Below are 24,387 nucleotides of genomic sequence, written 5' to 3'. Positions count from 1 at the left end.
CGAGGTCGCATTTCGGTACAAGTCAACCCTATTTATAAAAATAGGTTAATGGAGTGAATTTCGATGAACTTGTACCAAATATTATCTTGTTAATTCGGTGGGCTCGTACCGATTTTTCTCTTGTGAATTTGTAGACTCATACCAAATATTTTCTTGTTAATTCGGTGGGCCATTGTAACAAGAATGGGGGCTCTTATAAAACTTCCCTTAATTTTAATGTGATGGACTGCAAACTATTTCAAAATCCATAAAGTACATAAATCTGTTTCGAGTCCATCTCTTTCTTTCACCTTCATCACCACCACCACCACCACAATCACCGTAGTCCTCCGTCATTTCTCTCTCTGGGGTACCCTCATCTAGGGGTTTTAGATAGAGAGAGAGTGATGAGTAGGAAAGAGAAAGAATCCCTCTCTTCGATGAACCCTCGTCTAGGTGTTCCAGAGAGGGAGTGATGAGTACGAAAGAGAAGGAGTGATGAGCAAGAAACATATGGTGGTAGTTGGTGGTGGGTGGTGTTTAGTGGTGGTGATGGTCAAGAAGATGAAGATGGAGAGGGGTATTTTACAAGAAAAAGAAAATGAGAAGTTTCAAAATTAATGGCCCCTCGGATGTTTCCGTCCAAATAGAATCTGAGAAACAATGTCTCCTTAGAATTCCATCTACGCAACGATTTCTTCGAAAAGAAGACATTTTCGATTTTTGCATAGGTATTAGCTGAAGAAACTCATGCATACGTGAGCATGAAATCAACAGAATAGCTAAGGTGTACAACAATTCAAATTCAATCAAGTGGGGACATACATGTGAAGAACGAGTCAAAGATGGACCAAGTCTCCTATCTAAAACAGATTAGATATTTGAATAGTTAAAGTTATTTTATTTGTATTTATCTTTTCTCTTTGTAACAACTTAGATTTGTACTTATCTTCTTTGTAACCAAACTTGTATAAATAGAAGAAGCCAGACCACTCGACTAATTGGTTGAGTTTCACAGAACAAATTAAGTCTCTTTTGATTTTAATATGGTATCTAGAGCAACAAGGTTATAAGTTTTTTTTGATAACTCGATCTTCATATTTTTTTTCTCTCTTATTTACTATTTATTTTTTAATGGCAAGTGATTCAAACACTGCTTCTGCAACTGAGATTTCCGGTCAGCTTGATTCCATGGCTCGATCTGGCGATCCTTATGCGATACATCCATCTGACAGTCCGTCAATGATTTTTTTAGCGTAGCCTTGACCAGTGATAATTACGGTCCATGGGAAAGGGGTATGACAATGGCTCTCACTGCCAAAGACAAACTCGGTTTTGTCACTGGCACCATTCCCAAACCCATCGATCCAGCTACTCTTCATACTTGGAAACGTTGTGATACGCTCGTTAGCAGTTGGATTATGAATTCAGTTTCTTCTGAAATACGGAGTAGCATTATGTATGCAGATTCTTCGCAAACCATTTGGATGGATTTAAAAGAGCGATTTGCTCAATCTAATTCCCCAAAAATTTACCAACTACGCCAAGCTATTAGTCATTCGAAGCAAGAAGGTGATAGTGTATCTCTTTATTTCACAAAGTTGAAAACTCTATGGGATGAACTAGATTCAATTAATGTGTCCCAAGCTTGCATATGTGGTGCAGGAAAAGTTACACTTGAGTTTGCTCAACAAATAAGAGCAATGGAATTTTTACAGGGACTTCATGATAAGTATTCAACTATCCGGAGTCCAATTTTATTGATGGATCCGTTGCCTCCACTCACGAGGATGCACAACCTTGTTAAACAAGAAGAAGAACAACAAAGTATTACTATGAACTCAGGTGTTCACATTGAAGCCGCTGCCCTCCATATGAATCGCTGTGAGTATCGTCCCCCTCAACCAAATAATCAAGGATTCCGTCAATCACAATCCGGAACCAAAAGGTCTCGTCCCTTTTGTGATAATTGTAAGATCCACGGTCATTGGACTGAAAAGTGTTTCAAGATTATTGGTTACCCACCTAACTACTTTAAGAAAGATGGCAATTCAAGAGCACTAGCAACAACAGCTAATTACTCGACCCCAATCGAGCAATAAGTGGGAACTCCTAATGCCTCTCCTTCCAACTTTCACTCTGATTCTCAAATAGCTGCTCCTATTCTCACCCTGGAAGAATACAATAACATTTTGTCTCTCATAAAGAAGGACAGTGATGCAACAACATCTCATGCATCGGCTAATCTAGCTGGTAAGATTTTTTTAACCCACACCTCATCTTGGATAGTTGATAGTGGTGCGTCAAATCATGTATGTTTTTCCCTTGATTGTTTTACTTCGTATGATCTAGCTCCTCCATCAACTTATGTTCAAATTCTAGATGGATCTAATTTTTTAGTTATACACATCGGTAAAGTTGTATTCTCTAACACTTTATTTATTGATCGGGTATATCATATTCCGAGTTTCAAATTCAATTTACTTTCCATGAGTCAATTATGCAAATCATTAAATTGCACATCATTATTCTCACCTCTTAATTGCATTTTTCAGGACCTATCGACGAAGGTTTTGATTGGTCAGGCTGAACATATAGATGGTCTATATTATCTTCGTAGGTCTCCCGTACTTCTTAGCATGAATAAGTCCTTTGATGTTTGGCATTGGCGCCTCGGACACCCTAGTTTAGATCGTTTGAATTTATTAGAAAAGCAATTTAGTTATATTTCTTCTGGTAGTCAAGATTGTATTGTTTGTCCACTGGCAAAACAAAGCAAACTTCCTTTTAATAAAAGTGATTCCAGTTCGTCTTTTTCTTTTCAATTATTGCATGTCGATATATGGGGGCCGTTCACCGTTCCCTCTCTCACCAATGCACGTTATTTTCTTACAATCGTGGATGACTACACCCGATGTACATGGGTTTTTCTCATGCAAGCAAAATCAGATACCATGAAGTACTTAGACTATTTCTTTAATTTTGTGAAGAATCAATACCACAAATCTATCAAAACAATTTCTTATAAATCCAATTCAACTATATTATCTCCAATTCAAATTTTCCGTTCTGATAACGGAAGTGAATTCTTATAAAAAAAATCTCCAATCTTGGTTTGCCTCCAATGGTATTATTCATCAGATAAGTTGCGTCTCTACTCCTCAACAAAACGGAGTTGTCGAACGTAAACACCGTCATCTTCTAAATGTGGCACGAGCATTGCGCTTCCAAGCGAATCTGCCAATTAAGTTTTGGGGTGAATGTATTTTAACTGCCACATACTTAATAAATAAAATGCCAACACCAATCTTATCTAACAAATCTCCACATGAGATGTTGCTAGGAAAATCACCAGATTACTCGTCTCTTAAAGTCTTCGGTTGTCTGTGTTTTGGACGTAATACAAAAATATCAATAAATTTGATCCCCGTGCCAAACCGGGAATTTTCGTAGGTTACCCATTTGGTAAAAAGGGATACTCTATTTTTGACTTAGAATCTACTCAAATTTATCATTCACGAGATGTCAAGTTTTTCGAGGACCGCTTCCCGTATAACTCGAATGGTGTCCTGGATTCTATATATAATCCATCTTCACCTTTGGCCACATTCAATTTTGCTAACTTGGATGACGACTTACCAAATTCAATTAATCTCCCACCTGACCATCATCCAATGGCAACTTCTCCTGACGCATCAGAACAATTCATTGATACATCACATGATTCAAACTCACCAACTACCACGGATACTAATATTCTAACTCGTCCCGTGAGAGATAAGCGACAACCAACTTATTTACGAGATTACATATGTTCATGTTCTGTTGTTCCAAGTGACAACAAATCAGCATCCAAATATCCCCTCATTAATTATCTTTCTATGGATAAATTTTCATCATCTCATAAATCCTTCTTAACGAAGATTATTTCAACCGATGAACCATCATCTTTCACACAGGCTATTAAATTTCCAGAATGGCGGGAGGCTATGGAAAAGGAGATATCAGCCCTTGAACATAATAATACGTGGTCATTAACCCAATTACCCCATGGCAAAACACCCATTGGTTGTAAGTGGGTATACAAAATAAAGTATCGTTCCGATGGTTCAGTCGAACGTCATAAAGCCCGTTTGGTAGCGAAAGGCTACAACCAGATTGAAGGAATTGACTATCATAACACATTCGCCCCGGTTGCGAAGATGGTTACAGTTCGTGTGTTACTTGCTCTCGCCGCTATTCGTGGTTGGTCGCTTCATCAACTTGATGTAAATAATGTGTTTCTTCAAGGAGATTTAGATGAAGAAGTCTATATGACTATACCTCCTGGTTTTAATAAAACTAAAAATAAGAATGTCGTATGTCGATTAAATAAATCTCTATACAGACTAAAACAGGCTTCTCGTCAATGGTTTGCGAAATTCTCTTCGGGACTAGAAGCTGAGGGATTTCGACAATCTCGTTCTGATCATTCTCTTTTTACATACCAGAAGGATAACACATTCATCTACATACTTGTTTATGTGGATGATATTATTATTACTGGGAATGATATTTCCGCAATTGATCATCTCAAATCTCGTCTAGAAAACCGTTTTTCTATTAAAAATTTAGGAAAACTTCAATATTTTCTTGGTATTGAAGTCTCACGTTCTCAGAAAGGAATATTTCTCTGCCAACGAAAGTATACATTGGATATATTAAAAGATTCTGGCCTCACAGGAGCGAAGCCATGTTCATTTCCAATGGATCAACATCTAAAGCTTCTTCCAACAGATGGTGATCCTCTCAAGGATCCACAACGATACCGACATCTCATTGGTCGTTTATTATATGTTACAGTGACTCGACCGGACCTTGCATTTTCTATCAATTACTTAAGTCAGTGTATGCAAAACCCGCGTACCTCTCACATGGATGCGGCTACCCGCGTTCTTCGATATCTCAAAGGTACCATAGGTCATGGTATTTTTCTTTCTTCCACTAGCTCTCTCTCCCTCTCTGGTTTTACCGACTCGGATTGGGCTAGTTGTCCTATTACTCGTCGATCGACTACTGGATACTTCACTATGTTAGGACAAAGTCCTCTATCCTGGAAGTCTAAGAAACAACCTACTGTGTCTCGTTCGTCTGCTGAGGCTGAATATAGGGCCCTCGCTCACCTAACTGCTGAACTGCAATGGCTTCAATATTTATTCATTGATCTTCATATTCCAGTTAGTCAACCATTCATGGTATATTGTGACAACATGGTTGCTATTCACATTGCAGAAAATCCTGTTTTTCATGAGCGTACAAAACATATCGAATTAGATTGTCATTTTGTTCGGGAGAAAATTGCATCTCGACTAATTTCTCCAACTTATATTCGATCAGCCGACCAAGTGGCTGACATTTTTACGAAACCTCTTGGGTCCGAACAATTTCAACGTCTACTTAGCAAGTTGGGCGTTTGTCAAGTCTCTCCTCCTGCTCCACCTTGAGGGGGGGTATTAGCTGAAGAAACTCATGCATACGTGAGCATGAAATCAACAGAATAGCTAAGGTGTACAACAATTCAAATTCAATCAAGTGGGGACATACATGTGAAGAACGAGTCAAAGATGGACCAAGTCTCCTATCTAAAACAGATTAGATATTTGAATAGTTAAAGTTATTTTATTTGTATTTATCTTTTCTCTTTGTAACAACTTAGATTTGTACTTATCTTCTTTGTAACCAAACTTGTATAAATAGAAGAAGCCAGACCACTCGACTCATTGGTTGAGTTTCACAGAACAAATTAAGTCTCTTTTGATTTTAATATATATATCTCATCGACATGTCTGTAGTTTCTTCTCTTGTGTTAGGAGTAATTATCAAGTGTAAGTCTTGGTACCTGTGTCTCTGTATTTCGTTTCCTCATAACTTATAACGTAACTACAAAAGATATCTAATCCACTTTCTAATCGTAGCTACTCTATGTATTCATTTATATTTGTGAAAACTCGAGGTGTTTCGAGTCACATTATGATTTCTTTCGTAATGGACTGTTGTAAGAGAAAAGTAAATCTAAATGTAGTATCTCACTGCTTACTCTACTGATCAAGTAGTATAAATATGAAATTGGGTCTCCGGTTGATCCCCGCTTTAAAAATAAAGTTATCCTTAAAGGAAATAACACTTTTTTTTTGTTGCAAGAACACATGTTCTTTATGTCGGGATATTATTCTTTACATATGTGATATGTATGCCTTATGGGTGAAGATATTTCCCAAAACCAACTTTTCACTTTTGGAGACATGATAGCTATCTTTTTTTTCTGTTGAACGACATGATAGATATCTTGTTTACACTATGGAACCTTTCCATGTGGGATTTTTTTCACCTTGTTTACTGTTTCCTTATTTTCATCTTAAATATGATCAAAGATAATTAATTGAAAAAGGTAACTAGGTAAGGAAGTGAAAAGATAAATAAACAGCAAAATTGAAAAGAGACTTTCTTTATTGGCCAAACTATACTTTTGTCAAAGAGAATAAATCAAATTTTGGGCCTAAACTCTTTATGTAAGGTCTACACCTTTGCATAGAGTAGTGGGGGCTGACGGGCCATGCCGTGGCACCACGATTTGTTTGGTAGCCGTAGCGTGTTAGACACGCTAGACACGATTTTAAGCCATGTCGTGCCCAGACCACAAAGTCTGGGCACAGAAACGCCTCATGACAACGACCCAGCTGTTGTCGGGTCGTTTTCGTGGCGGTTTCAGCCGTTGTTGTGTCGGGTCGTGACTAATGAGTCAGTTGTTGCCGACCTATTCACGAATATTTTATTTATTTATTTATTTGTTAACAAAAAAAGTAACAAAAGGAAGCACTAAATATTTTTCAAATCAAAGGAGCCTCCTCGCGGTAAAGAATACATTTTAAGAGAAGAGGGAGAGATAGGAGAGGGTCGTTCCCTATTGGCTGCTAATCGACTATCAACTGAAGATGGAAAAGATGAGATGATAGAAGGGGATTCGGCTGCAGCTAATGGTGGAGAAGGAGACACGAACAGACCATCTGGGTTACTAGAAAAACAACCGACCACTAACAATGAACCATCCAATGATCTTGGTTCAGTTGGTATTCGGTTCTGTGCTACATCAAATGTATTCCTTACTATGTGAGATTTGCAGGGATTTGCATAAGTTTTTATAGAACAAAGACCAACAAAATACTAGGTCTTAGGCCTAATTTCCTGTTATTCTAAACCACCATCTAGTATAGTTAGGTTGAGGATCAAAAAGTTCATTAGTAAAAATGTGGGAATCAAATGGTAGTGTTGGTGAAATGCTGGCCTAATAATTTACCCATTTCATTTCTCTTGAGAAAGCCAATCAAAGACAAATATAGTAGACAAAAGATGCAGGTGCTCTTCTGGAAAGCTTCTATTTCTCTCTCTAACCTGTTTGAACGTGAGCTGTGCTCTGTTCTTTTCCTCTACTGGATATTTCTTCACAACACGCCCTACCCACTTCATTTTTCCCCTGTTTTCTTCAACCCAACTTAAACAAATCGCCCATTGTTAATGAAAATCAAACTACCCTAGCAAAAATTTTCCCACATTTGAATTCTTCTGTCGATCCAAGACAAAATAGTTTCTGTCAACTTTCTTAAAGTCATACCCAATCTATTGGGTTTCATTTGGATGACTTTGAAAATGCTGACATTTTGAAAATTGCTACTAGATTTGGACCTGAAATCCTTGATGTTAAATTGGAAAATGAAGAATACCCTTTTAATTGATCTAGGGTTTTTGATGTAAAAATGCAATCTTTTTCATTTAGATCTACATCTGTACTACATTGATCTAGGGTTTTGTTTGTTCTTAGAGATTTATTGTTAAAAAAAATGGTTTTTTGGGAAGGGTATTTGAGTGATGAAGCAATGGGTACTTTTGCTCCAATTATAGTGTATTGGTTATATGCTGGAATTTATCAGATTTTGCCACCATTAGAGCAGTATAGATTACACACCAGGAAGGAGGAGGAAGAGAAGAACTTAGTTCCACTACCCACAGTGATTAAGGGTGTTTTGTTACAGCAATTAGCTCAAGCTACTGTTGCTCAAGGACTCTTCTTGGTTAGTATCTCAACTTCATAATCTTTTTCTTTTGTTTGGTGAATCTGAAATTCTATTTGATAATAATGTTGTTTGATTAAGTTGAAGAAGATTACCCATTACTTCTTATATGTTTCCTTGGTAGTTAAAGAGTTAAGACATTATAAATAGTCAAGCTTGCTTTATATTCATTGATATTACTAAGAACTATGTAGATTGTTGTGAAATCCCATTTCAATAATTAGAGGTGTGATAGTCCCACATCGCTTGCTAGAGTGTCCGGAGCTTGGGCTGTGATCAAGCTTAGTAAGTGCGGAGGCCTTTTTGGATGGGTTTGTGGAGCTTTTGCCAAGAACAAAGACCCGTCCGTACCTGTGAGCTTAGGCATGAGGTGTCTAAAGTGGGGACAATATCGATAACTGCTAAGGTTTGGGGCGTCAGAAGAGGTTTGAGATTCATAGTGGGATAATCCAAAAGTTTTTTTTTTGGCTGTGGGGATTAAGGTCATTCTCTCATCTTTGATCATGCAATTGATAATCATTGACGAGTATCGATATTTTTTGGAGTACGGAAAACCGAAGTTCTCGAATCCATGCCTAATGATCGTATAGTAGAAATGAGAAGATAGACTAGGGAATTTATGACTAGCATGATGAGAAGATATAACATCTAAGTTCTTTTCGGTTTACACATTTCAAGAAATTTCATAGAAGAGATTAAATATCTTGATCAAATGTGGGCCTAGCTCTGATACCATGTTAAGTTTGTGGTCATCCAACTCAAAGCCAATTGGCATTGAGAGGAGAGGACCTAGGCATTATATTCTTGGTTGCTAGATCGCCCTTCTCTCATGTGGGGCTATTCTCACAAACAACCACAACTCTCAACTAAAATAAACTACAAAAAGCAGCCCCATATTTTACTTTTTGTTCTCTGTCCATATTACTAAGTTGATTTCTTCTAGTTATCAGAAAAGATCCCCATATTGGTAAGTTGATCGATCCATATTACTAAGTTGATCGATCCATATTACTAAGTTGATCAAGCTTTCTTATGACTACTTCTTTTTGTCTTACCACAATGTGAGTTTCGGAAAAGGAACCACCCTACGATGGAAGTGTGTTTTAGTTTAATAGGATAATCCACTTGAGCTCTCAAAAGCTTGATAGAATTCTTTAGCATGAGTATTGTTGCCTGTTCGAAGTTTACATGTTCTCCAGTAGGTCACCAAACAACCACTGTGAACATACTGGAGCAAACACATTTGTGGTACGGCACGTTCATAGCATACCAAGTAATAACTAAGAATACTGTAAACTGAAAAAATTGTATGCAAGAAGCAACACCTTTCAAAACTTAGCAGTCCAACAAGCACAGGCAGTAGCTACAAAGTACAAATAATGGCAACCCAAAATTTTCATGTATTTAGACCCATATCTTCCTATCAGAATAGCCATAGAAGTGCAATAGGTAAAAGTATAGAAAACTTTACACATTAGATGCAGCTGTTCCTATGGGTGTTGACTTTTACCACTGCACTGGCGAAAGTGAAAACCATTTTAAATCTTTTTGGGGATAGACTCAGACACGAAGTTCCCATTCTATGGAAAGAACGACCTCTTATAGGTGAAAATGCGCTCTTGGTTGTAGTAATTTTGTTCTGTTTTTTGTTATCTTTACCACTTTTGCTAATGTAGTTGTGACTTTAGCTAATGCGCTTGTGTTTGTAGATCAGAAGTTACATAATCCCATGATACTAAATACTAATCACTCAAGTCAATGACACTCGTCTCAGCTTCTTGCACAATTACATAGACGTACTAGGGTTCCTTCGTCCTTGTAGATCAGAAGTTACATAATGAACTCTAGCATGACAGATGATGCAACCTCAATTTTTTTTCAGATCATTATCAGTTAGAAGAAATAATGAAAGCTAGTTTTCCATGACCTGATATCGTAAAATAGTGCCAAGAAATAACAATAACCTACAACCATGGAATAGTGTTGCATGAGATGCCACAAGTTCAACCTTCACACACAGAGACAAGCATCTATATATATATATATATTTATTAATAGTTGCAGAGGGCTATGGTAATACACTAACACGTACACCGTCTTGTCTCTTTTGGCACAGATAACCTCGATGGCGAGTTCATCCGAAGTTGTAGTTCAACCCTCTCTTCCAGTTCAACTATTGCAGATCATAGTTGCCATGCTAGTAATGGATACATGGCAATACTTTGTACACCGATATATGCACCAAAACAAGTTCCTTTACCGGCACGTCCACTCTCAGCATCACAGATTAGTCGTTCCTTATGCAATTGGGGCTCTCTACAATCACCCACTTGAGGGTCTTTTACTCGATACGTTTGGTGGAGTAATCTCGTTCTTGATTTCAGGTATGACTGCACGAACGGCTGTTATCTTCTTCTGTTTTGCTGTGATAAAAACTGTCGATGATCATTGTGGGCTTTGGCTTCCTGGTAATATCTTTCATCTTATATTTCAAAATAACACGGCTTATCATGATATTCATCATCAATTACAAGGCACGAAATATAATTATTCGCAACCTTTTTTCCCCATTTGGGATAAACTACTTGGAACCCATATGCCGTATAGACTTGTTAAGCGGCCCGAAGGTGGATTCGAGGCGAGGCCCCATAAAGACTAATGACACGCGAAGCAAGGCCCAGTAAAGACTAGCGAAATTGTAATACCTTTGATTGGTATAGAGGTTGTTGGGTTTTATCGTCACGAAAAATGGGTATTCTTATAAGGAGAGGGCGAAAGAAAACCTTCATCGGTATAACTCGGATCAGATAGTCTGAATTAAGTGAGGAAGAACTTTGTGAGGATTTTAGAATGGCATCTTTGCAGCAGATGAGGTTTGGTCTTCTTGAATAGTTAAATGTTTATTTTTTAACATTTGACACAATTTTTCTGTTTGCTTTCAGATTTTTTCTGTGTAATTTGTTAATGGTACTTGAGTAACTAGTTACCAAGGCAATCCATGATAATCTGAACTATGTTTGTGTATGTAGAACCCTTCCTCTCTCTCTCTCTCTCTCTCTCTCTCTCTATATATATATATATATATATATATATATATATAATGTTGGATAGTGTATAAATATCGTGATACATACACGTCTCGATATATGCACGACCCAACACACTTGAGACATGCTTGACCGCGACAGATGAGTAACCAGAGCACACATTTTTTGTTGTCTCGTACTCATGACAGCATTACTGAAAAGAGAGCTACTGCGTCCGTAGGTGAAAACCTAGTATATATATAAAGAGCCAATTTGAAGATGATACAGGTTGTGTCAACTATATGTCCAATGACATTGAATGATTCTTGTCACTGTCACAACCATATTATATTATTCATGATATCGCATACAGGGATGCATTCGAAGAAATGCTAAACAGTTGGATTTAAAATTCAGATTGTAGATAGAATTTTTTTTTTTGTTTCATGAAGATAGAGTTGGTGGTGAGAGGAAAGGGAATATAATTTTTCTTTCGTGTCTAGAATTTTTGACACTAAATGGAAATATGACTTTTAAAGTTTTGACTTTTAATTCTCCCAAATTATGAGATTTAAATCTATGGGTAATTTCATTTTGGCCTTAATTTGTGTCTGGCAGCTCGGTTTAGCTTTCAAGGCTTCAATTTTGCAGTTTTATCTTTACGGCATTTTTATAGTTATTTTTTTCTTTTTCCCAATTCACCTTGTAGAATCTAGGGTTTCGGCTGAAAGAAGTGAAGAAGAGATTAGGGCAAAAGTGATGAGAAGAAAGCTTTTATATGGTCAGCAAAAGTCATGTATGGTCCAAGCTTGACCGTCAACAAAGTAAAGTCATGTCTGGTCCAAGCTTGACCGTCAACAAACTCTAGTCTGGTCCAAGCTCCAGTCAACCAGGTCAACACCAGCAACATCTGACTAAGTCAATAACTATTGACTTAACTTCTAAAAGCACCTACATGAGAAATTAAGATTATAAGTTAGGAAAACAGTTTTTAGTTGTTATTTTTCTGTTAGTTAGTTTTCTGTTTTTGTTAGTTACAAAACTGTTTTTCCTTCTCTACTCTATAAAAGAGAATGTAAAACTAAATCAAAGTTAATTGAAATAAAATAGAGAAGAGAGAAGTTTCTTACATGGTATCAGTTAGGTAAAGAAAACGATCCATAGCTAGGGTTTTCTTCTCTCCATCTCAAGAACATTCAATCCAAATCTCGCAAAATGAGACAACTCATGATCAAAATTCAGTTAAAATAGATCAAAATCAGACAACAAAGATCAAAATCAGACAACAAAGATCAAAATCAAGCAAAATAAATCAACAAGTTGTAAGTGACTAGAATCACTTACTGTTTTTTCAGACATATTCTCCAGCTTTCTCCTGGTTCTTTACTCATCTCTTCATTCTAACTAATGGCATCTTCTATTCAAGGTAATCTTCCTCCAATCTCCTCTGTTACTAGTTTTATCACAGAGAAGCTAGATGATAGCAATTTCTTAATGTGGAAGGACCAAGTTTTGACTCTACTTGGTACATATGATCTGTTAGGGTTTGTCAATGGTACTATAGAAGAACCACCTCAACTTAGAATTTTTCATGGTGTAGAACAAGTTAACCCAGATTTTCAAGTATGGAGATCAAAAGAGGGTTTTGTTAGGTCTTATCTCAAGAGTACTCTATCAAAATCTGTCTATCTTGATACTTATGGTCTAAAAACAGCAAAAGAAATTTGGGATTACCTTGATATTACTAACAATGAGGGCTTAGAGTCAAAAAAAGATCAACTTAGAAGAAAATTACAAACAATTAAGAAGGGAAGTGCCACAATTGCTGAATATCTAAGAGAATTGAAACTTATAGCTGATTCTCTTATTTCTGTCCATGACAAAATCAGTGAATCTGAACTTGTCAGAATAGCTATTCATGGCCTAAGTTCAGAATATGACCAGTTCATAATTGCTATAAGGGCTAACAATGAACAATTGTCATTAGCCCACTTAAAGTCTAGGTTAATTCAGCATGAGCAATGGTTACTTCAAAAAGAAACTGATCAAGAGGCTTACTATGTTAAACGACTTCAGCCAAGACAACATCAAAGATATTCAAATAAACCTTCTCCAACCTATTACAAAAATCAAGCTTATAACAAGAGAGATGGGTCTCCTCCAAAAGGAAATTCTTCCACAAACAATCAGTTGAAAGGTCAAAAGGCTGAAGATTTTGATTTCTCTTCAGTCCCATGTGGTCTATGTAAGAGGTGGGGACACACACCTAATGTTTGCTATTTCAGATACAAACCAAACAGGAATTATCCTACTTATCATACTGAATCAAGTTGCCCACAAAATGATATTGATAAATTTCATCAAGATGGAAATGCAGATACAGAATCTTATCCCTATGAAGAAGAGGGAATGCTAGAATGCAATAATGCTGTTTTATTTCCTTATGAAAGCAGTGATGACTGTGATGAGTTTCAAGAATGTCATATTGCCACTGTTATAACAGATGCAAGTGATGAAATATACTATGATTGTCCCTCAGAACAGGAACAATGTTTTGTCTCTACAGATGCCTTTACTTCATCAAATAAAGATAAGTCCTGGCTAGCTGATACAGGAGCCAGCAGCCATATGACCCACAGTGAATAAAATCTAACTTTGATTTAACCTTATACTGGGTCTGATGCAGTTATGGTGGGAAGTGGAAAGTTTCTGCCTATTTCAAGCACTGGTATGTCAAAACTTTCTACCTCAACTCATGATTTTGAGTTAAGCAAGGTCTTATGTGTACCACATCTTAAAAGGAATTTGCTATCTATTTCTAAATTCACAAAGGATAATTCATGCTCAGTGGAATTTCTTCCATGGGGCTATAATATAAAGGATATTCACTCCAACAAAATCCTAGCAGAAGGGCCTGTCAAGAACAACTTATATCCTATTGAGGTACACCATGCTATCTTACAACATAGGTTAAACCATGCTTACTTATCTCAGACAACATCTACTTATGATATATGGCATGCAAGATTGGGTCATACAAATAGTGATGTGCTTAACCAACTACATGATGAAAATAAAATTGCACTATCCACAAAGATTGAGAAATTTTTTTGTAAATCTTGTGAATTGGGTAAAAGCAAGTGTCTCCCTTTTGATAATTCTTCAACTACTACCAATACTCCATTATATTTGGTTCATTGTGACATTTGGGGACCAGCCCCTGTTTCTACTCCTAATGGTGCAAGATATTATATACTTTTTCTAGATGATTTCAGCAAGTTCAGCTGGATTTATGCCATGAAACTAAGGTCTGATAGTATAAAATGCTTCAGTCATTTCAAGGCAACAAATGAGGATCTTCTAAAAGAGAAGATTGTATATTTCCAGTCAGATGGTGCACCAGAACTTCAAAAAGGAGAATTCAGGGCATTTTTAGACAAAAGTGGGATTCTGTTCAGATGCTCATGTCCTTATACTCCTCAACAAAATGGCAAAGCAGAAAGGAAGCATAGGCATATTACAGAATTAGGTAACACACTATCCTTTCATTGCTCTTTACCAAAGCCTCTATGGTTTGATGCTTTTAGTACTGCTGTTTATATTATAAACAGACTACCCACAAAAACTTTACAAGGCACAACACCATTTGAAACCTTGTTCCATCACAACCCTGACTACTCTTCTTTAAAAATTTTTGGATGTGCTTGTTATCCACATCTTGGGGAACTCAGAAAGGACAAACTTAGTCCAAAAAGTGTTCAATGTGTATTTTTGGGCTATAGTAATGAACACAAGGGTTACAGAGGCTATGATCCTCTTACAAAGAGACTTTATATGTCTAGACATGTCATTTTTTAGGAAGACAATTTTCCTTTTGTCAACCTCACTTCTAGATTGTCTAGTGGTGATCAGAATTTACAGCCACACATTTCACTACCCTTACCCCCTATTGATCATTTTCCAGACAGTCCAACTGAATTAGGGACACCTAGTATAAATACTAGTACACCAGCTAATTCAGTACCAAGGCTTTTGGCTAGTGATGAGGGAATTGCTAATGTTTCCACTAGTACACCAGCTACATCACTAGGAACATCTCATCCTCCACCATCTAGACAAATCACAACAAGGGGTAGGAATGGTATTATCAAAAGTAAAAATCTTCCCAAAGATTTTGTGGCTCATTATTCATCACCTCACACTTTAGATGTAGCTTATTTGACTATATTAGAACTACCCTCTGAACCAACAACATACAAGGAAGCAGCTAAGCATACTGCTTGGGTTCAGGCAATGCAAGAAGAATATCAAGCTCTAATTGATAATGAAACATGATCCTTAGTTCCCTATAACAGAAACATGAATGTTCTTGGATGCAAATGGGTGTTCAAATTGAAACAAAAGAGTGATGGCACAATTGAAAGATATAAAGCTAGACTTGTTGCCAAAGGGTTTCATCAACAGGAAGGAATTGATTATGATGAAACTTTTAGCCCAGTTGTTAAGGCCAATACTATAAGAATGGTTCTGACTATAGCAATCACAAAGGCATGGCATATTAAACAGCTTGATGTATCAAATGCATTTTTACATGGGGTATTAGATGAAGATGTATATATGGTTCAACCCCCTGGGTTTATAAAACCAGGCACAGATAATCTGGTTTTTCATCTTCACAAAGCTCTTTATGATCTCAAGCAGGCACCAAGGGCCTGGTTCAACAAATTTGCCACTTTTCTTCTATCATATGGTTTTCAGAAGAGTAACTCAGATCACTCCATGTTTGTTCATCATCAACAAACATCCACAATGATATTACTTCTATATGTGGATGATATCATTCTAACAGGCAACTCAGTTTCAAATATTTCAACACTCATCAAAGATTTAAGCAACAATTTCAAGATGAAGGACTTAGGTCCACTATCATACTTTCTGGGTATAGAGGTTACTTATCATCATGGTAAGATTTTGCTTACTCAGAATAAATATACATTGCAACTATTACAGAAATCAAATCTATTAGATTCAAAGCCATCAAAGTTACCTGTTACCAGTGGCAAAAGAGTTTCTCTCACAGAAGGGGATGAACTCCCAAATCCAATAGAATATAGAAGTCTTGTTGGGGCTCTCCAATATCTTACTCTTACTCGACCAGATGTATCATTTGCCATCAATTATACAGCCCAATTCATGCATAAACCGACAACAGTTCATTTAGTAGTGGTTAAAAAGATACTCAGATATCTTAAGGGTTCAATGGGTTCAGGAATCACTCTGTCTGCTGGTGATCTGACTACCCTGACAGCTTATTCAGACTCAGATTGGGCTGGCTGCCCTGACTCGAGAAGGTCGACAGGAGGCTACTGTATTTTCTTAGGAACAAGTCTCATCTCATGGAGCTCGAAGAAGCAAGCCACAATGGCTAAATCTTCTACAGAGGCCGAATATAAATCATTATCAAACACAGCAACAGAGTTAGTTTGGTTATCATACCTCATGGATGAACTGCGACTACCACTCACTCGTCCTTTTCATCTCTTCTGTGATAACATCAGTGCTAAATACTTAGCCTCAAACCCTATATTTCATGCGCGAACAAAGCACATCGAAGTAGACTTCCATTATGTTCGAGATCTAGTCTCAAATGGTTCGGTTTTGGTAAACCACATCTCCACAACAGAACAACTTGCAGATATATTCACAAAGGGTTTACCAGAAGATCTATTTCAGAAGTTTCGAGCCAAACTGATGATGTTTCGTTCCTCTTCATCATCTGTTTGAGGGGGCTGTAGAATCTAGGGTTTCGGCTGAAAGAAGTGAAGAAGAGATTAGGGCAAAAGTGATGAGAAGAAAGCTTTTATATGGTCAGCAAAAGTCATGTATGGTCCAAGCTTGACCGTCAACAAAGTAAAGTCATGTCTGGTCCAAGCTTGACCGTCAACAAACTCTAGTCTGGTCCAAGCTCCAGTCAACCAGGTCAACACCAGCAACATCTGACTAAGTCAATAACTATTGACTTAACTTCTAAAAGCACCTACATGAGAAATCAAGATTAGAAGTTAGGAAAACAGTTTTTAGTTGTTATTTTTCTGTTAGTTAGTTTTCTGTTTTTGTTAGTTACAAAACTGTTTTTCCTTCTCTACTCTATAAAAGAGAAATGTAAAACTAAATCAAAGTTAATTGAAATAAAATAGAGAAGAGAGAAGTTTCTTACACACCTCTTATCTCTCTCTCCTCTATTGCACTCTCTTATTCCTCCACTTCACTCTCTTATTCTTCCACTTCATCTCACGATCTCCTCCACCTCACCTCTTTGTTTTCAAAGAAGATCACCATTCACCAATCGGGCTTTTGCTGGTGGCCTTCATCAAAATTTTAAGAAAATCTTCTTCTCACCACCACCACCACCACCACCACCACCACCACTATTATCATCTTCACATTTTTCCTGTCTCCTCTATTCTTCGTCCGTGTTCTAGCGAATTAGAGAACCCCCTTATCCAGAATATAGCTTTGTTTGGACATGGACACCAACTAGAAAGAAGGACCAAAAATACCATTTTAAGATTTTGACATCGATCTGTTTTGAACGCCCCTAGATCACACACCCATCTGTGAGATGGGTTTTGAACCCATCCTCCCTGCTATGATTATGTGCATCCAATATTGTAGCACCAAAAATGTCATCTCTTTTTGTTTGAGCCAGCCGGTAGGATATATATTTAAAAGTTATTTCGTGCTTGGCCTCCTAGTTTATAATAGTTTTCCCCCCTACCTCCCTATTTCACATAAAACACATCGATGACCTATTTTTCTTCTTTTTTTGACAAATTTTTCTTGTTAATTTTAATTTTTACATTCAATCAAAATTAGAATTTATATTTTCAATTTTTTTCTACTCATTTCTCCTTTCCCACACATCTAAATATTTTCTCTTTCTCATCACCTTCTCCCCCACTATCTTGTCTTTCTTCTCTCTGAACTCTATCATGTCTTGGTTCCAATTATGCTGGAAACAACCTCGATTGCACTTTTGATCTTCATAAAAGGTTTTTGTTTACTTTGTAAATATTGATGAAAAAAATAGAACTAACCGAGGAGAAATTAGTCAACAATTAATCTTTCGATGGCAATAGAGTTGAAGAAACCTGAATTATTCTAGGTTGATTGCAATTTCTCCCAAGTTCTCAATAAGATGACTAGAAAATAAAGAGAATTAGTGAGAGAGAAAGGAAAAACTTATTTACGGAAAATTAAATTTATGATTTGTTTTTGTTGAATGATAAGGGTAAAACTAGAATGTAAGAACTAACACTAATAGAGTTTAAATAGAAAAACGAAAGGAAACTATCTCGGTATTTTTCATAATCAGTGGGCCATATCAGCCTACAAAAGGCTAGATTGGAGTCGGAAAAATGACGGTAAAATTAACTGGATGGAAAAACGAAAAAGGGGCTATCTCGGCATTTCACTTAACTTAGGGGAGCACACGGCAAACTGATCATACATTAGAGGCCAAACTGTGAATAACACAAAATAAATCTTCAGTTTATAAAAGTCAACACCTTGAGGCAATCATACTTCTTCAGGAAGAAATTGAATTGCTTGCTCTGATTGCAGAGAGGATAGAGGCAAGAAGAAGAAAGAATTGATTAATATAAAGATGACTTTATGGAATCATCTTCTTCAATGTCAAATGGGTTTCAAGATTCATCCAAGTCGATTTGTGAAATGGTTAAAGGTTCTCATGAATTCATTATAAAAGGGTATTCTCTTTTAAAGAGGATGCCTTCTCAGAAATTTATATCAAGTGATAAATTCCAAGTTGGAGGCTACGATTGGATAATGAGATTTTACCCAGCCAGTGACGAACTCAGCGACAACCCGATAAATGTATCGGTGTTCGTAAGGTTGGAAAACGACATTAATGGTGTTGAAGCTTTCGTTGAGCTCACACTGATGGATCAAAGTGAGAAGGGAAACCATAAGGGTCGAAGTTTTTTTCATTGTTTCGACACAAGGGTGTGGTATGAATTTCTCTAAGAACAACTTATTTTGAGATTTCCTATTGCGATTTCGAGTCATGAGTTATGTTAGTTGTTAATAGGAATTATGTGTCATGTTTTAGGAAAGTGTTATGTCCCAACCTTGTGTCGTTCGTGCCGAAGATTAAGTCTGTTCAGTATTCATCATGTTCTTGTGTTAACCAAATAAGCAGATGAGTTAGAGTTAGAGAACGGTATTACGATTTTGGGTTTTCTTCTTGTAACACAAACTTTTAATTTCTTCCACTATCACATTTCACTATTGCAGAGTTTTTCAATTAGGTTTCGATTTTAGTTGCTACATTACATTTGTATTTGTTTGGTTAGAGACTTTCTTTGATAGTTGCAACCATGAATTAGGTCGAATAAATAATACATTTTCTCGTACTGTTTTTCAGGGGATATGCAACTTTCATTGAAAGGGCAGCTCTCGAGAACTCAGGCTTTGTCAAAGATGATTGTCTTGTTATCAGTTGCATCTTGGGAGTAGTCAGACACCATAGTCAAAAGCCTAAGACAGTTCAAATACCTCCACTCGATATGGGCCAAAGTCTTAAAGAGTTGATGGAATCAGGTATTGGTACTGATATTGCTTTTGAGGTCGGGGAAGAAACATTCAAGGCCCATAAATTGATACTTGCTGCTCACTCACAAGTATTTAGAGCTCAATTCTTTGGACTAATTGGGAACAAAGACATGGATAAGGTTTTGATAAAAGAAGTTGAACCCTCTGTCTTCAAGGTAATGTTTTTATTTTTTTGACAAACTTTGTTGTGCTCACTGCTTGCTAGGTTATTTATTGTTTCAATGGCGTTATATATGGATTATTGAATGAGGTGGCTCAATGTCACCAAATATTCAATCCCCTGTTGCGTACCGTGTACCCGGCTCTATGTATACTTTTTTAGTGAGTTCAAATTTTGGTTGGGGGGGGGGGGGGGTTGGGTTTGGGGACTTTGGGGGACATTTTCATGTCCTCCAATGTCCGTGTTATTGGTTGGGGACATTTGAAATGTCCCCAAATGTCCGTGTTATTGGTTGGGGACATTTCAAATGTCCCCAAATGTCCGTGTTATTGGTTAGGGACATTTCAAATGTCCCCAAATGTCTATGTTATTCGTTCGGGACACGAAATTAGGGACATTTCAAGACAAATTGGTTTTGGGGACATTTGGAGACATTTTAGTGTAAATTTGGAGAGCATTTGGAGAGAAAATGTCTCTCAAAATATGGAAGACACTTGGGGACATTTGAGTAAGGAAGATAATAAAAATAATTATTATTATCAAATCATATTATAATAATATTATCTTATTATTATATTACTACATTATTATATTATTATATTATTATTATTATTATTATTATATTATTATTATTATATTATTATTATTATTATTTTTTTTATTACTATTATTATTATATATTTGAGTAAAGAAGGTAATAAAAATAATTATTATTATCCAATCATATTATAATAATATTATCTTAGTATTATATTACTACATTATTATATTATTATTATATTATTATTATTATTACTATATTATTATTATAATTATTATTATATATTTGAGGAAGGTAATAAAATTTTATTATTATCAAATCATATTATTATAATATTATCTTATTATTATATTACTATATTATTATATTATATTATATTATATTATATTATATTATATTATATTATATTATATTATATTATATTATATTATATTATATTATATTATATTATATTATATTATATTATATTATATTATATTATATTATATTATATTACTATTATATTATATTATTATTATATTATATCACTATTATATTATATTATATTGTATTATATTGTATTATATTATATTATATTATTATTATATTAATATTTAACTATATTAAATAATAAATATTTACCAATTGTCCATCAATGTCCACAGATATCTACAGATGTCTACGAAAGTCGAAAAATATATATTTAGAAATATTAATTAATTTTTTTTATTTCATATGGTAAGACAGTAATAATATTAAAATAATAAATATCAACTAAATATCTATCAATGTCCACAGATATTCACGGATGTCTACGAAAGTCGAAAAATATATTTTCAAAGTAGTAGGGCAAATTTCATAAAAAAAAAAGTAGTAAGGCAAATTTATTTCGTATGATTAGACAATAATGATTACATTAAAATAATAAATGTCTACCAACTGCCATCAATGTCCTCAGATATCCACAGATGTCCACAAAAGTCGAAAAATATATTATTGAAATATGAGTACAAATATATTATTTCATATGGTTTGACAATAATGATAATATTAAAATAATAAATATCTACCAATTATCCTTCAATGATGAGATAATAATAATAATAATAATAATAATAATATCTACTACACATTTTGTCCATGGATTCAATATGTTGAAATGTCCCCAGGACATTTTGTCCATGAACCAAATGTCTTGAAATGTCTCTGAGACATTTTGTCTATAAATCAAATGTCCTGAAATGTCCATAAAGACATTTTGTCTACGGACAAATGTCCCGAAATGTCTTGAAATGTCTCTGGAACATTTTGTCTCTGAGTGTCCTCCAATGTCCTGAACCACTACCCCCTTAGTATTTCAAGTTTGGCATTCTAGAAATATATGTCTCAATAAACCCAACTACTTTCTAAAAATCTATAATATTTGGAAGTTGGCATTGCATCTATTATATATATCAAAGAGAGAGGGTATTTTACGTATTGCAACACAAAATAATGTATGAAAGAGGAATAAACAATCCGCTTACCAGATAACGTTAAACGGATTAGATTGTCCCACATAGCGAATGGACAATAAGATGTCATCTCTTCATCATTGCATTGTCAACATGTGATAGGTTGAGACATACCTCCTAGGCAAGCTATTTATGGTTGTAGTTAGTTTTCGACTATCTGGTATAGAATAGACTCACTTACATATGAAGCTCTACATTCCCATTAAATGTAGGATACAACATTACAGCGACAAGATTTACATGTTGTATTGCAGGGCATGCTCCTATTTATGTACTCCGGCAAGCTTCCGCTTTCCACTTCGACAACATTGGCGCAAAATCTTTTAGCTGCTGCAGATCGATTTGGGTTGGATAGATTGAAACTCTTATGTGAGTTGAGATTATGTGAAGATGTTACCACAAGCACAGTGGCAACAACACTAGTATTGGCAGGAAAATATCATTGTTCCCATCTTAAAACTTTCTGTCTAAAATTTGTAGCTGAACCAGGAAATATGAGAGGTGAGTTTCGTTGGTAAAATCCAAGTAACATTGGTAAACGCTAAAATTAGCCTTAGCATATCAAGTTTCGGTCAGATTGAGTATTTACGTTCTTTTTTATTAATTGTCGAATGTTTTATGTGCAGAGGTGATGAAATCTGAAGAATTTGAATATTTGAAAGCGAATTGCCCTTCATTGATGTTGGAGCTTTTGCAACAAGTTGTAGACCTAAGTGTTGGTTCTCACAATGACAGTCCATGAGAAAAGCATAACTGAAACAATAGTATTGAATTAAGTGTGGATTTTACTGTAAAATCAAAATTGAAGATCTTTTGAGTTAAACAGGAATGTGACACTAAATAAAGTTCGAAATATATAAATAAGTAGTATTGGATTAGGACAAGCGTTAACATATCCAAAATTTAAATATCTGAATATAATATAAAAATGATAAACATCTCATTCTTCTCTTAGGGATGATAGTTTCTTTATGTTATCATTCTTTATATTTTGTTGAAGTTTGCGACTAATTCTATAAAATTCAGTATATTATAGATTGGTATCGAAATGTTCAATTGAGTGCAATTTAACTACGATAACAACATTTACAATTTTTTATATTTTATCTAGTTTATTATTTATAATTTAATAAAATAAATAGTTGGTATAGTAGTTGGAAAATGTCAACATCCTTCAAGGTCAAATTGTCCCTAAATGATGTAAAAAGATCATGATGTTTCTTCTTTCATAATTGATATCCTCCTTCATAATTGATACTCTCTCTCTCTCTCTCTCTCTCTCTCTCTCTCTCTCTCTCTAAGTACTTTCTTCTCTCTCTCTATCTTAAGTTCAAAGCTATATTTCTAGAGTTGAAGAACACCCTAGAGAGATAAAGAAATGGGTACCAAATTCTTGCTACTACAATTCTTGGTTCTTTTATTGGCACAAACACAAGGCCATCCAAATTGGGCTAGTAAAACAGTACCATATGTGAATGAAGTTCAAGAGAAGGTAACCAAACTACACTTTTACTTTCATGACACAATTAGTGGCAAGAATCCAACGGCTATTAAGGTGGCAGAAGCACCTAGTACAAAAAATTCTTCAACTCAATTTGGTGCGGTTTACATAATAGATGATCCATTGACAGAAGGACCCGACCCGAATTCTAAAATTGTGGGTCGAGCTCAAGGTCTATATGGTCATACCGGAAATAAAGAATTAGCGTTTATAATGGGAATGAGTCTGGTATTTACAAGTGATCGCAAGTTAAATGGGAGTAGCATTAGTGTTTTGAGTCACAACCCGGCTACCCAAAGGGTCCGTGAATTTTCAATCGTTGGCGGAACTGGATTTTTTCGGTCGGCCCGCGGGTTTATAGATGCCAAGACCTATTGGGTGAACTTTACATTGGGTGATGCTATTGTTGAGTACACGTGTACCGTAATTCACTACTAATTTGTAGAGTGATGAAAGTGAAATTTGAATTTGCTTATATAAATATTGTCTCCTTCGGTTTAAAATTTTATTCAAACTTTTCATTCCTTTTAAACTTTTAGCTTATTTTTACACATAATAAGTCTAACAGAAGATGATCCAAGTATCCAAACATTGCTCTAGAAAAAATGTATTGAGAGATTTTGACAAAAAGAACTCAGTTTTCTTGGCTATTATCAACTTCCATGTTCCATGGACCTCCACTAAAAGAATAGGGCAGACCACTCTTCCAACTTTTCGCCTTTGGCACTTCGGGTCTTTCAAGTTTAACACTAAGAAACGGTCCTAACTCCTAACTTCTTATCCTAATACTTTAACAACAAAAAAAGAAGAGTTAATTCCTATTTGGCCCCCTACTTTGTGACCAGCTTCCTTTATGGCCCCCTTTTTTCCGTAAATTCAAATATGACCCCCTTTTCTTAACACCGTCAGTCAACTTTTATGGTCAATACTTTTTTTTTCATGTTTACC

At 35.6% G+C, this 24,387-nt stretch overlaps 2 protein-coding genes and 1 pseudogene across 3 annotated transcripts; all 3 read left to right on the top strand.

The window, feature by feature from the left end:
* The first annotated feature begins 7,236 nt into the window (after window positions 1-7,236).
* LOC147565034 (very-long-chain aldehyde decarbonylase GL1-9-like) lies at window positions 7,237-11,126 on the top strand. Its single transcript, XM_086651433.1, has 2 exons — window positions 7,237-8,084; window positions 10,201-11,126. Exons 1-2 carry the CDS (start codon window positions 7,854-7,856, stop codon window positions 10,741-10,743), a joined length of 774 nt encoding a protein of 257 aa, XP_086507559.1. The 5' UTR covers window positions 7,237-7,853; the 3' UTR covers window positions 10,744-11,126.
* Window positions 11,127-18,665: 7,539 nt separating this feature from the next.
* On the top strand, window positions 18,666-22,816 carry LOC147565033 (BTB/POZ and MATH domain-containing protein 3-like). Its single transcript, XM_086651432.1, has 4 exons — window positions 18,666-19,140; window positions 19,557-19,899; window positions 22,193-22,439; window positions 22,565-22,816. Exons 1-4 carry the CDS (start codon window positions 18,785-18,787, stop codon window positions 22,678-22,680), a joined length of 1,062 nt encoding a protein of 353 aa, XP_086507558.1. The 5' UTR covers window positions 18,666-18,784; the 3' UTR covers window positions 22,681-22,816.
* A 399-nt stretch (window positions 22,817-23,215) lies between these two features.
* LOC147565032 (dirigent protein 22 pseudogene) lies at window positions 23,216-23,942 on the top strand (annotated as a pseudogene). The gene has a single exon (XR_015229812.1). The product of XR_015229812.1 is annotated as a dirigent protein 22 pseudogene (transcript).
* The last annotated feature ends 445 nt before the right edge of the window (window positions 23,943-24,387 follow it).

Source organism: Eschscholzia californica, unplaced genomic scaffold, assembly GCF_041429995.1.
Source record: "Eschscholzia californica isolate CP2 unplaced genomic scaffold, dmEscCali1.0.p SCAF_1, whole genome shotgun sequence".
Taxonomy (NCBI): domain Eukaryota; kingdom Viridiplantae; phylum Streptophyta; class Magnoliopsida; order Ranunculales; family Papaveraceae; genus Eschscholzia; species Eschscholzia californica.
The sequence above is the reverse complement of the archived record's forward strand: the minus strand, read 5'-3'. Positions and strand labels throughout refer to the sequence as shown.

Excerpts from the sequence above, each read along its gene's own strand:
- LOC147565033 (XM_086651432.1), top strand. The coding sequence starts at position 18,785 with ATGGAATCATCTTCTTCAATGTCAAATGGGTTTCAAGATTCATCCAAG. Across the intron at positions 19,900-22,192 it reads TTGAACCCTCTGTCTTCAAG|GGCATGCTCCTATTTATGTA; the intron begins GTAATGTTTTTA and ends GTTGTATTGCAG. Across the intron at positions 22,440-22,564 it reads TGAACCAGGAAATATGAGAG|AGGTGATGAAATCTGAAGAA; the intron begins GTGAGTTTCGTT and ends TTTTATGTGCAG.
- LOC147565034 (XM_086651433.1), top strand. The coding sequence starts at position 7,854 with ATGGTTTTTTGGGAAGGGTATTTGAGTGATGAAGCAATGGGTACTTTT. Across the intron at positions 8,085-10,200 it reads TTGCTCAAGGACTCTTCTTG|ATAACCTCGATGGCGAGTTC; the intron begins GTTAGTATCTCA and ends CTTTTGGCACAG.